The 13,312-nt window shown below is 38.1% G+C and overlaps 1 protein-coding gene across 1 annotated transcript in view; it reads right to left on the reverse strand.

The window, feature by feature from the left end:
• TMEM47 (transmembrane protein 47) overlaps window positions 1–12,387 on the reverse strand; it is a 49,818-nt gene extending 37,431 nt beyond the window's left edge. Inside the window, exon 1 of the mRNA XM_036745040.1 lies at window positions 11,394–12,387. Within this exon, the coding sequence (XP_036600935.1) occupies window positions 11,394–11,619 (226 nt within the window). The 5' untranslated portion in view covers window positions 11,620–12,387. The remainder of the gene's footprint in view (window positions 1–11,393) is intronic.
• Between the last annotated feature and the right edge of the window lie 925 nt (window positions 12,388–13,312).

Consider the following 13,312-nt stretch of genomic DNA (forward strand, 5'->3'; position numbering starts at 1 on the left):
TTATGGCCAAAGTGCAATTAAATTGTACTTACCTTTGATTCAGAAATAACTATATCTGTATTCCAAACAGAGCATAAAAAGAGGAATGTACCTCCACATACAAAAATATTTATAGCAGATCTTTTTGTGGCGGCAAAAAATTAGAAATTGAGGGAATTCCCATCAATTAGGGAATAGCTGAACAAGTTGTGGCATATGAATGTAATGGAATACTATTGTTCTACAAGAAATGATGAGCAGGGGGACTTTAGAAAAACCTGGACTTACATGAACTGACGCTGAATGAAGTCAGCAGAACCAGGAGAACATTGTACTCAGTAACAGCAACACTCTTCAAAAATCACCTATGATCGACTTAGCTCTTCTCAGCATTACAATAATTCAAGACATTTCCAAAAGACTGATGATGGGAAATGCTAACCAAAACCAGAGAAAGAACTATGGAGTATAAATGGATATCAAAGCATATTATTTTCACTTTTTTGTTTTTTGTGGCTTTTCCTTTTTGTTCTGTTTTTTCTTTCATGATATGACTAACATGGAAATATGTTTCTGTGACTCTAAATGTATAACCTATATCAGATTGCTTTCTGTCTTGGGAAGAGAGAAAGAAAGGGAGGGAGGGAGAAAAACTTGGAAGCAAAAATCTTTTTTTAAATTGAGTGTTGAAAAATAATTGGAAAAAAACTAAAACCTATTTCCCCCCAAAATTAATTAAAAGGTTGTTCAAAAGATGTTATCAAAGATTTAGAAAAGTTAGATTTTGTTTTCTTTAAATTTTATTTTGAAATGAATATTCATCTTTTCTCTCTCTCCCTTTTTCCTCCATTGAGAGAGCAAGGCGGGGGGGGGCCTCATGTATCTTTAACAGAAATACTTCACACCCATATTGTTCCCTCTTCTCTATGCCAAAGACTTTATAAAGTTCTGTAAGTCTTTTTATGCAGGACTTCAACCCTGAGGAACACTGGCTAAAACACTTTTTAATAATGGATTTTTAAAGTCACACTTTTTTGGCCTATAAAATGTTTCACTTAGCATTACATTTTTCTTAGTCTAAGTAAGTCAGCTCTGCCACAAAAGAAAAATTGGCCATCCTTATAAATGTCAGCTCAGAGACTCTGATTCTCCCTGCTTTTATCTTCTGGCCAACATGAAGGGAGCAGCTGCTTCCTTAGAACAGAAGTCTACCATTAGTCAATTAGGTAGCAAGCACAGAAGCCTGTTCTGGGGTGGGGGTTGACCTGGGCTGAGGGAATTCAAAATCACTTGGTTGAGTTACTATTGCTGAATCTCAAGTTTCTGTGAAAATGGTTAATGACTACTAAAAGACCACCTCAAATATTTTTGATGGTGGTTGTTTTTTTAACCCCCTTTCAAAATGTTTTTGAGTTGTTTGATAATCTGCCTTCATCATCGCTATTGGGTCTATCTTTAAAGCAATGGAATCTTCCGCAAATTGCTTTACTTTGTAGTAAATTTACAGCAGCAATCAGAATAGTGCTTCAAAAGAGAAATTTACAGTTGTGTGAATTATCTTCTAGTTCTAAGTATATACATACCAATATGTTTATATGACCACAGATTTTAGAAAATTGGGTTTCTAAGAAATAACAGAATTATTTTTATTTGAAAATATTTTGGGGCTTTTTGAACCATGCAGATATTGTATCATAATAATTTAGCTCTTTCTAAAACAGAAATAGATGTATCCTTTCATAAATCTGTTCTTCCCTGCTTTTCCTTATTTTGTGTCAATGACATTGCACCATGCACTTAGTCACACAGACGTAAAAGCTTAGTATTATCTTACAGCTTTCCATTTCCCTAAGGTCTCTCTACCTCCATAGAAGCAGTTTGTGGTCCAGTAGATAGAGTGCTAGCTTTAGAGTGAGGAAAACTTGAGTTCAAATCCATCCTCAGACACTTACTAGACAACTCAAGGTCTGGTTGCCTTACTCTATTCAACTGTAAAATGGGGATAATTATACCACCCACCTTAAAGGGTTCTTGTGAAGATCAAGTGAAACATTTGTAAAATCACTCAGCACAGTGCCGGATACACAATAGGCATTATTTATGTATCTATGTAGCTATCTACGTGTCTATCAATCTATCTATCTATCTATGACACACACACATACATATAGGTGTTTCCCTTCTTTTCCCTTTCGTTAACAAATTCTGTTTAGTTGCCAAGTCCTATCAACTTATGCTTTAATAATGTCTCCCATGTGAATGACTTCCTTAACATTTCTACTGTGACTACCTTACTTCAAACATTTATTATTTCTTTCCAAGATCTCATTACCCCTTTGTTGAATTTCTTTGAGTATAATCTTTCCATATTCTAATCACATAATCCTGCAGGATTAATTTTTTTGAATGTATAGTTGCAATCATGAGTAATGCATCAATACCTTCAGTGTCTTCCCATGGTCTACTAAATTGTGCCCCTACTTCTTAGCATGGTATTCAAGACTCTCCATGATCCAACAGCAATCTGTCATTGCAGTTTTATTTTACACTATTGTTTTGCACACACTCTATGATCTTGCTCCATACTTGAACCTTATCATTTAGCCAAATCAGACTATTCACTGTTTTTTTTTTCTAAATTTGCTCCTTATTTTCCTATATTTGAGCCACACCACTTCCTCCAAATGGAATTTCTTGATAAATGAAAACTCTGATAATTTGAAACTGTGATGGCATATTCTGGGGAAGATGAGAAAAGGAACAAAATAAACATGCATGCCCTCTATGTGTACCATATATCTACTAAAATGACAATTCAAATGCCAACTCTTCCTTGAAATTTTATCTCATTTAACCAATTCCAAGTGATCTCTCCTTTCTTCAAACTCCTGTATCATGTGATTTATTTCCCTTGTTACATTTATCACTCTATAACCTTCTGCTTATATAAGGATGAGATTGACTGGGTAAATCAATTAAATTAACTCACCAAACACAAAATGGATCATAAAACAGAGTACTATAGTACCTTAATCAGGTGGGGATACATCTCCTATCAACATCTTTACAATTCTACAAAGATGCTATAACATGCCTAAGTGGAACTTCTTGAGCACCCTTCAAAGGGGAGAAAAGGATAGTGGGGAGACACATTTGTTGGGTCACATCAACCATGAAATATGAGAAACAAGACCATCCTAACCACCCAAGTCCACTCTAGATCCCTGAGGGGAAATAGTAACCTGCCATAATTTTAGATAGTTGTCTGAGAGCATCTGTTACACTTATAATTATCCACATTTCATATCTCTCAAGATTCTAATTTCCTTGAGGTACGGATCATGACTTATAAAACTCTTTATGAACCAGAGCACCTATTTCAATGATTTGAACATAACTGGTGTTCAAAATACGTTTTTCTTTAGATTAAGTAATATTAAGAATCCTTATATAGGTGGTGAGAGAGAATCATCTGCCTTGTTAAAATATTTGCTTTTCTACAAGAGGCTGTGATAACTTTAGCATGAACTCCCTCTATCTCTCTGTCTCTGTGTCGGGTTATGTCTCTGTCCTTCCACTTGCCTGAAAATATTGCTCATTCTATAACGAAAATATTGTGGCAAAGCTTCCCCTAATGGAAATAAGTAAGGGAAATGAGGAATTTTGGTTTTTATACACAAGTGTACAAACTGTGTTTTTATAGTACTGCAGTACTACACATTGGCAGCTTTCAATAGAGGCAAGGAAAATGAATAATTAATTTGTATAACTAAAGATGATCCTTTATAAAACAGATTCTGTTTAATATATTGAGAAAGCAGTTTAAAATTCATATGCGGCTTTATATGAGGGATGAGGGGATATATTTTCTTGCAAAAGGAAGATAGCTACCTGTTATATAATGTTTACCACACTAAAGGTAATAGAATAAATCATATTATCCATATGCCATACTATCCAAACAAAAACCAAGAGATATCAGTATCCACAAATATTGACAGGAAAGAAAATTCAATGGAGACTTGAGAATCACTAAATTGAGTATTTAACTTTGTGCCAGCATTCATATATGTGTGTATATGTATGTGTGTGGGTGTGTACACATGCATATGTATATGTGTGTGTCTATGTACACACTATATGTACATACACACATATCTTAAGTATACTACTCTCTATTTAAAGTTGAGGTGATCAAATTTCGTTTGATCAAAAGAAATGTTATATGATGCTTAGGCAATTGCCTAGAAATATTTTTAAAACCATTTATCAAATATCTTCCATATAATCTGACAACAGTTTCAAGTACTTTCACACATTCCCATGTATATGCTTTCTTTATTGTATGAAAATTTGTTTGTTTCACCGTGACCTACTAGTGCTTTTCATAGAGTAGGAAATTAATACTCATGTGAATAATGAATGAATAAAAACTACTCAACACAGACAACATTCTCACGCCTGCCCTCTTGCTTTTGCACTTTTATAAATTGTCATTACTCTTCACTTTACAATCATAGATTTCCCCTAGCTTCTGTCAAATATTTCCCATCCTACTTGAAGTGTTTCTTGATCTCTTATGTTATTAGTACTCTCTTTGGAAATTCCTTTAATTTATTTTAATATTTACTTAGATGTATATATTTTATATCCTTCTCATCCCAGTAGAATGTTAGCTACTGGGGAGCATGAGTTGTTTTAGTTGTCCGTTTATATACCTAGCATGTAAGATAAATGCCCAGCATTTAATAGATGCTCAATAAATGCTCCACGAATTGTGTTTTCATTAAAAAGTTTTTGAAACCCCTGGAATATGTTTCCACAAATAGAATGTTAACGTTTTGGTATTTTGGAAAAGGAAATGTTGACCAAACTATAGTATCTGAGATCACAAGTAATTTCTATCTTATTCAAGTTGTGTTAAGCATTTGGGGCTACAAATTGGTAGATGACCTAAGGTTGTGGTTTTCTTGGTTCTATATAGAAAATCTTGCATAAAAACACAATTAATATTAACAGAATAGGGTAAAATGCAAACATTTTAGCCTACCACTTAGTCATTCACAACATGATGTCCATACTATCTTTCCATTATTTCCACCTACATGTTACATATTACAACCAAATTAATTTCAATCTGCCATCTTTATTTCTATGCATTCATGTAATCAATCCCCATAACCAAACTAATAGAATCATAGGATCCTAACTTTAGAGTATGAAGAGACCTAAGAGGTTAACCTAGACATAGAGAGGATCAATCACTTGCCTAAGTTCATGTAAGTGCTAAGTGCTAGAGTCAGATTTTGAACCCAGGTCTTCCAACTCCACATTCAACTCTTTCTACTGAACCATGCTACCTTATGCATTTCTTCATCTTTTCCAGATAAGTTAGTTTTTTTCCCCCTTCTGTCAATGTTCAGCTTAAGGTCTCTTTACTCCAAAGAGTCTGCCATGATCCTTATAATTGGAAGTGTTCTTTTCCTCCCCAAAATTTCCTGGGTCAATTTTTCTATTTCTCTTTATATCATCATATGCTGCAATTGTCACAAATTGTGTATATTCCCTAGATTACTGTAATTCTCCTTCTAGAAAGAAAATTTCTTTTTCATTTTTGTTGCCCCACTGCCTTAATGGCATGTAGCATTCCCTTAATATGTACATGTTAAATTGTAGCTATTACATTGCCAAAGAAAGTAATACTCAAATGCAATTGAGTAGCTAAAAAAAAGCACCATGGAGTTTAAGGTAAAGAAATTCTTTTTAATGCGCTCTCAAAAATCTGCTATTTAAGAAAGGAACCTTAAATTACTTGCCCCAAAGATTTACCTCTCATTTGATTTATGTTACAGAAAACACAGTGGAACTCTTTCATAAACTACTGTTGGAAAACTAGACTAACACCCGTTTATAAGTGCACTATGTTATACAAGACCTCTATGGTTTTTACTAGAGATGCGAAAGTTTGGAAAACAATATTTTAACCCGTGTGTGTATATGTGATTGTGTTACACATATATATACACGCATATATACATATATTGTGAGTATTGTGAATTATGTTTTGTTATAGTAGAATTATACTAAATTAAATCTGATCAAGATCTGATACATATACTTACTAAAATAAGCACCAACCATAAATTATTGGGAAAATTGGCAAATTATGGTCTTTTTTGAACAGTACGCCTTTGGATATGGATGCTTCTGTAAACTTCCCAATTGGTCATGTTCATTCAACTTTAAATTGTAGCAACCTGTTAAAGCATATCTCTGTAGGTGGGTGAAATCCATGCTTTTAAATAAAGTTTTCTTATAGGAATAACAAGTCGCATTTGTATCTCAATCCAAGATTTGCAAAGTTCCTTACAAATATTAACTCACTTTGTTCTCATAACCCTGCAGGAAGATGCTCTTATTGTCCCCGTTTTACAAATGAAGAAACTGATGCCAACAGAAGTTAAATGACTTACGCAGGGTCACAGAGCTATTAAGTGCCTAGATGTGAAGTGAGGTCTTCCCAACTTCAGGTCTAGGACTCTATGAATTGCATCATTTATCTGTCTCAAACTGGTTAATCTAATTTAACAAAGGCCTTGCTGGAACTGAAAATGAAGGTTTCTGAAGTGAATATACCCCCCAAAAGTATCATTCTGTTTTCACAATAAATTACAGGAGGGAACTCAGCAGGGTAGAGGGAAGAAAGAGGGATTCAAGGGACATGGATTCAAGTTGCTACTCTCCCATTTAGTACTTGTGTGACATGTTCAAGCTAATTAACTTCTCTGAGTCTCAGAATTTTGTTGTGAAATGAAGTTTGGACTAGGATACTAATATCCTTTATAAACTCTAAATCCGTGATCTTATCACACTTTTGGAATAAATTAATGAATGCATTTGGAAACTTGGGAGACTGGGAGGAAAGGGTTCTGATGAAGTTGAAATGAACTGTTTGATTTTCTTTAGCTCACAATATATTTTTAAAAGAATTACTTTAGATACATAATTTTTTTTAAAATATATGATACTAAATGAAATTATTCATCAATTTTTCACAAGTTTGATTGTTTTGGAATTTAGTGAAATTGCATTTCTTCTGCTTATGCTCTTTCCCAGTAGGAGAGTATATTGTAGTACCCACCATTCTTGCTGAGCTATTTGTAAACACTAGTCAATATCAACTCATTTGAAGCAATGAGCCGCAGCTTCCCTGGAGGAAGACACCTTCTGAGCTGGCAATTTTGTTTCACAAGCATGCTTGAGATTTCAAGGCTTTGTGGATGTTGCATTTCTGCACTCTGAGGCCACCAAATCTAAGGAGTTGAGAAATGTTCAGATACTCTGTCAGGGTGGTTGGTCATTACCTAACATTCTACCACTGAAACTAGATTTTTTATGCTATGTCTGGAAAAAAAAAGATTATTGAACAAAATTATATCTCCTATTACATTTTAGAAGCACTTTTTCAAATAGCCTTGTCTTATAGATGGAAAACCAAATATATTTTGCCTGTAATTGATATGTACTTTATGAAACTTCCAAAACTATGTTAGTGATTCACATTTTAAAAAGATGGCTATTTTTATGATTACTCATGAATGATTATAACTATGTTCCTGGGATAGGGGCTCTACATATTAAAATCAATCCATAGGCTGAGAATAGGTTATAGATGAATGCATTCCATGTGTCACAGGAGGCATTACAGGGGTTAACAATGTTGATCTGGTCTTTTGTTGATTTTTGCTTACTCAATAGGTCAGTCTGACCCGAAAAGAACAGTCTGGGTTTGTTTTTTGGAAGCTATTTAAAATAGCACATGAACACAAGATACACATTTTCCCAAAAGTCACAATATAAAACTTTTATGATTTAATAAGCTATTAGGCCACAATTTTAAGGATACTCTGTGCGTGTGCATGTGCTTGTATACACATAGAATATATACTAAGTAGGCATAGCCAATCTCTTCTCACTTTAAGTCTGTGGTAAGCCTGAAATATGTAATATTAAAAAAAGTATCAGAAGAGGATGATCAAGCACAAGGGTTATTGTTATTGCTATTCTGCATAAGGACATATTAAAATTGTTAACAAAAGACTACCTACAAACAAGAGGTCTGCCACATCACACTTCTGAAGAAATTCAGTGAGTCATATCCTTGCGAATTTAACATCTTGTGCTCACATGAGCATAAATGTGAATGATCCCAAGTTTGTAGACTTAAAATGTTTTCTTCCTCTCCACAGCAACCCTAATACTAAATTATCCATTTTCCTAATCTGATCTTTGGAGCATTTATCAAAATATTTCTTTATGACTGATTGTCCCTACATGCTGAGTTCCCACCTCAGCAGGAAAGGGTATGGATGAGGAAGATGATGGCTGATTAATCCTCTCCAAGGACTAGTCTAGTTCATACTACAAGTGCTGAAGCTGGCTTCAACAGACCCATGTAAACAGGGATAGAGCTATGCTCAGTTAAAACTACAAAATGGATTATCAACAGCAAAGGGTGAACATTTTCTATCAAAATTAAAATGCTGCATTGAAAGAGAAGAAATTTGCAGAGGAGGCAGAGCAGAAACTGGGCATGTTGCAGCCAGCAGAAATATACTTGAAAATTTCCTGCTCTAAAAAACATGAACTTGCCATTTCATGGCAGTTCTAATTCTAATTAAGACAAAGGTTTTTAATTAAGCCTTGAAGATGCCATTAAGGGCCTTTAGGAAAACTCTGTCCTTGATAGTGCTTCCTGAGGTAATCCACTTCAAGGGACAATGAAGTCCATCTCTTCAAAGCACCAGAAAAGATGCTTTATCCCTGCTTTCTGCAGTTTCTCACAGCCAACCAGCTAAAATACAGCTTGTTATAAAACACAAACAGGAAAGCAAAGGACTGCCAGCTTCTGTGCTGGCTCTATTTCTTTTCATATAGTTAGACCCATTTTTTCCTTTAATGCTCAAACGTTCACTTGAAATTTAAACACACAAACACATAATGTAATATTCTGGGGAGGAGAAGGGGATATGGTGGTTTTTGTATCCCTCCTCCCCCCTACACTAGTAAAGAAAGAACAGTGGACTACAGGCATAAAGAGCTTGTTCAAATATCCTTAAAATAAAATAATCACCACATCTTTTCCAGGAGCTTGTTAACCCTCGCTCTTCTGGGATTTATTATTTTTTATTAAAATAAAGCTAATTTGATACTTAAGAACCTTAACAGAAATGAATGCAATGGTAGGAATTTCTTTTGGGGGCCAGAAGGACGAGAATCAAGAAAGACAACTGTGTTCTCCCTTGGATTTTTACCTTGAAGTGTTCCATTTACCTACATTTACATTATACTTATGTCTCCCTATTTTCTGCCCTCTTTTTATTTTTTTTTAAATTAAGCTATAGATACTGTTGAGGCAATTAAGGAAAGATTAACCAACATTACATACTGTTCAACAAGCCCACTCTGGCTGCTCTCCATCCCTACATTCTTTGGAAGGATAAAGGGAGAAGAATATGAAAAGAAAGAGGGGATTTGAAACCGTTATTATTTTAACCTTTATGCAATCAGGGGCTATTATTTCAGAAGACAGTGAGAAAGGGGCAAAAGATTCCCGTTGCTAAGGAAACATGTTGAAGCTGACATTCCTACATAAATTTCCATTTATATTGGAGAGAATAAAGAAAAGGTATTTTCTTCCAAAGTTTGTTTGGATACCCCAGTTACTTAATGCAGACGTTTTAAAGAACCAATCTGTGTCTTCAGTTCTAAACGAGCAACCTCCAAAGAAATGAAAGTGCTGTATATTGTCCTCCTGCCAGCCCACTTGATGGTGAATTAAACAACCACCACCAAGAAATTATTGCAATTTATTTTGAGTCGATATTTTCTGGGCCCCGAGTGAAAAAGAAAGACTAAGGCGAGAAACTCCACCAATTAAAACTACTTTCTCCCATGCCAAGGAAACGAGGACAAAGACAAATCCCAGGCAGTTAGTTTTTAGTGCTGGTCTGAGTTTGGGTATAACTTGCCAACGTATCGAGTGAAGCTTCAGAAGTTGTCTCAAGAAAGCCTAAACCAACCCATGTATAATGAAATCTAACGAGTTTCATTCCACGTCAGTGTTTAGTGTCCAACGTCTTATTTCTTTTAATAGTAAAATCCTTTTTGACTATACTCTTTCTCAGGGCTAAAACCGACAGTCAAAGAATCCAGAATGGTCACAATAGGATAGCAATAAGAAAGCAGGAGGCTGAGGAGGCTGGCAGCCCGTGGCAGAGAATACCCGCCAAGCTCGGGGTGGGGGGAGGAGGATGGGGGGGGCAGTAGGGTCGCGTGGTGGAGGTGGTGGGAAACTAGGTAGTAGGTGGAGGCGGGAGCTGGTGGGTGTGGAGACGTTGAAGCCAGAGATCCCGAGGCTGAGAGATGTACTTGTTTAGGACCAGAGGAGAGGGTGAGCCACTGACTCGTGATGTCCTCTCTCCCACCCGCTACCCCATAAAGGAGGCTGATCATTCCAACCTTAACATAAACCGGTAGAAGTCACAACTTTTTAGCCATCTATGAGCAATTCAGCCCTGAGAAAGAAAGAGGGTTTTTAGGAACGATGGGCGAGGGTAGAGAAAGGAGAGGAGAAAAGAAGATGAGGATCCGGAAAAATCACATACTGTGCCACCAAAAAAGGAAATTCAAACCATTTGCTCTGCTCTATTGTCCCTCAAAAGCTCCAGGAATAAAACCTTAAAAAAAATTTGGGTTAGAAAAAACCCAGACAGGGTAGAGTTGGACACCGAGAGAGGAAAAAAAATAAATAAATTCAGAAAAATTTCTCTCTCAGAGTAAGAAAGTGGGTGGAGTGGGACATAGGATCTAGGAAGACTACTTGGGTCTTGCGGGGGGGGGGGGTTGTTTTGTTTTTTCCACCTTTTAAAAAATGGGAGCGGGGAAGGCGTTATGTTTTTAAAACCTCCACATGGTCCTTGCCGCAAATTATACCAATTAAGGAAAATAACATGTGTTACTTGCGAGCTAGAGGAATGGCTAAATGAACAGAGCAGTGGGGATTGGGGCGGGCGTGCTCGACGGGGAGCTTAGTACGAAGAGGTTTGGCCCAGGGCCTGGGGTGGAAGAGGGGTTTGGGATGTGCCAAGGAGGAAGCCTGAGAGCAAGGGCTGGAGTTGGGAAAGGTTGCAGACACTAGTTGGGAGAATCACACCGGAGCCAGCAGGGGGTTAGTTAGCCTGAGCGAAACCAGATACCATTTGGGAAGAAGAGGGGTTAGGCGGGGGCAGCACTTCGCGGCTAACACAAGTAGGAGAGGGAGCCTATGCGCTGTGGCTTGGGGACAACTAGGAGCACAGGGAGGAGCGCAGGGAGGGCGGGGATGAGGAGGTATGTTACAGCAGAGCTCTCACCGCTACTCAGAGTGGACTCGCAGTGCCAGATGTCTACGTTGGCGGGTTTCCGGCAGCACTCCCACAGGGACAGGTAATATTGATGATCCGCTGTGACCCAGGCCGGGCTCAGTACCGCTCCCAGATCCAGACACAGAGCCAGGAAGATGCATACCAACCCCACTAGCTTCAGAGGGGTCAGCACCGATACACGCACCTCCTCCATGCCGCTGCCAGCTGAAGCCATGCCCAGGGGAGCCACTACCAGATCTGGCCCCCAGCAACTCTGGCCCCCTCTGGGGTTAGGAGACGATGTAACACCGCTTCCGGTGAGATGTAGGGCGAAAACACGCACAAAATAAAATTAAAGTCCACTAAAATAGTTTAAAAAATAAAAAGCCAATCCTGCAAGAGTTACAATCCTATAAGAGTTCCTGTCTCCTTTACCCCACCCCCCAAATCTGGCTGCTTGGTTGGGAAGTACCGTCAGGAATGCAGCAGCTGCGAAAGGTGATAAAAGGTGGCGAAGTGTCCTTTCGCGTCTATTTCAGGTGTTGCAGCGGCTGAAGGCAACAGTAGCATCGGCAGCTCCGAGCGTTGGCCGCCCAGTTCCCCAGCGCTTAGCTCTCTTGCTCTCTCACTGTGTGCAGTGCCCAGTTTCCAGCTCTGCCCAGCTCGCTCACTCCTCCCATCTCCCCTCCTCCTGTCTGCAGGGAGGCGGGGAGGAAAAAAAAAAAAGGAGGGAGAGAGGAAGGAAAGGGCGGCAGCGTCACTGTCCGGGCTTTGCCAAGGATAGAATAGAGAAAGCCAAATAACTCTGTCGCCCCCCAACCTGGCAAGCCAAGCAACAGCCGGTGGGGTGGGGTCCCGGACACAAACTCTTTCTCTCTAGTTTACTGGGCTCCTTTCTGAGCTGTTACTGGACAATTCCTAGAAGATTCATTGCCCATCCCCCACCAACCCTTTACTTTCTCTGTCACCTCGCCCTCCCCCAAACCATGTCATGTGGTTTTTCTTTTTATAGCAGGGAAGGAGGGGTCCTTTTCTAGAAGGCGTCAGATTTTTAACTCCTCCTAGGTTTCCTATCTGCAGCTGTTGCTGCCAAGAGATTTATCAGCTGCACTATCAGGATTCAGTCATCTCGGCTGTCCTCTAGTGTGATGGAGAGGTGTTAGTATGTGAAAGAAAAGTTAGTACCATGTTTCTTCACTTTTCCAACCCAGGACTCAATCTTGTTTTCCCAAGCCCCATCCCTTCTGTTGCCCGTGCATATGTCTCCCCCGCTATTGATCTGATCTGATGCTCTTTCTTCTTTTGACTTGCCTTTTCTTAGGCACCTAGATACAACAGATGTCCCAGTTGCTTTTGAAAAGAAACAAAGGAGGCTATCCTTTATACACCATAAAGTTCCATATGTGAACTAGTCTGCGAAGTTCATTTACTCCACAGAATTTACTAAACTCAACATGTAAAGAAAACTGGGGGTGGGGTGGGAGCCAGATATAAAGAGGGCTCTGCCCTCAAGGAGTTGAAAAAGTGGCAAAACATTTGCAAATTAACCATAATGCAACTTAAATTGTAGGTATATTAGTTCCATGCCTACAGAGGAAGATCACTCACTAAGGTGCATCATTGAAAGCTTAGGAGAAGATAGCATTTAAGGTATATCGCTTGGGAAGATGGATAGAATACTAATACGTTGAGAGGGAGGAGGGCATTTTGGGTATTGGAAGGGAGTGAAACAAACCAAACTTCAAGTGTTTGGGATTGAGGAATAGCTTCAGATGGCTAAATTTAGAACATTTGAGGAATGAGATGAAGTCTTTAGCTTATGGAGAATCATGAAGGCTAGAAGAGTTTGAATTTTATTTGATAGGTGATGGGGAGCCACTAAAGTATTTGAGTAATGTATTGTGTTCTTTCCTAGCATAGACAATCTT

Source organism: Trichosurus vulpecula, chromosome 2 (assembly GCF_011100635.1).
Source record: "Trichosurus vulpecula isolate mTriVul1 chromosome 2, mTriVul1.pri, whole genome shotgun sequence".
Lineage (NCBI taxonomy): Eukaryota > Metazoa > Chordata > Mammalia > Diprotodontia > Phalangeridae > Trichosurus > Trichosurus vulpecula.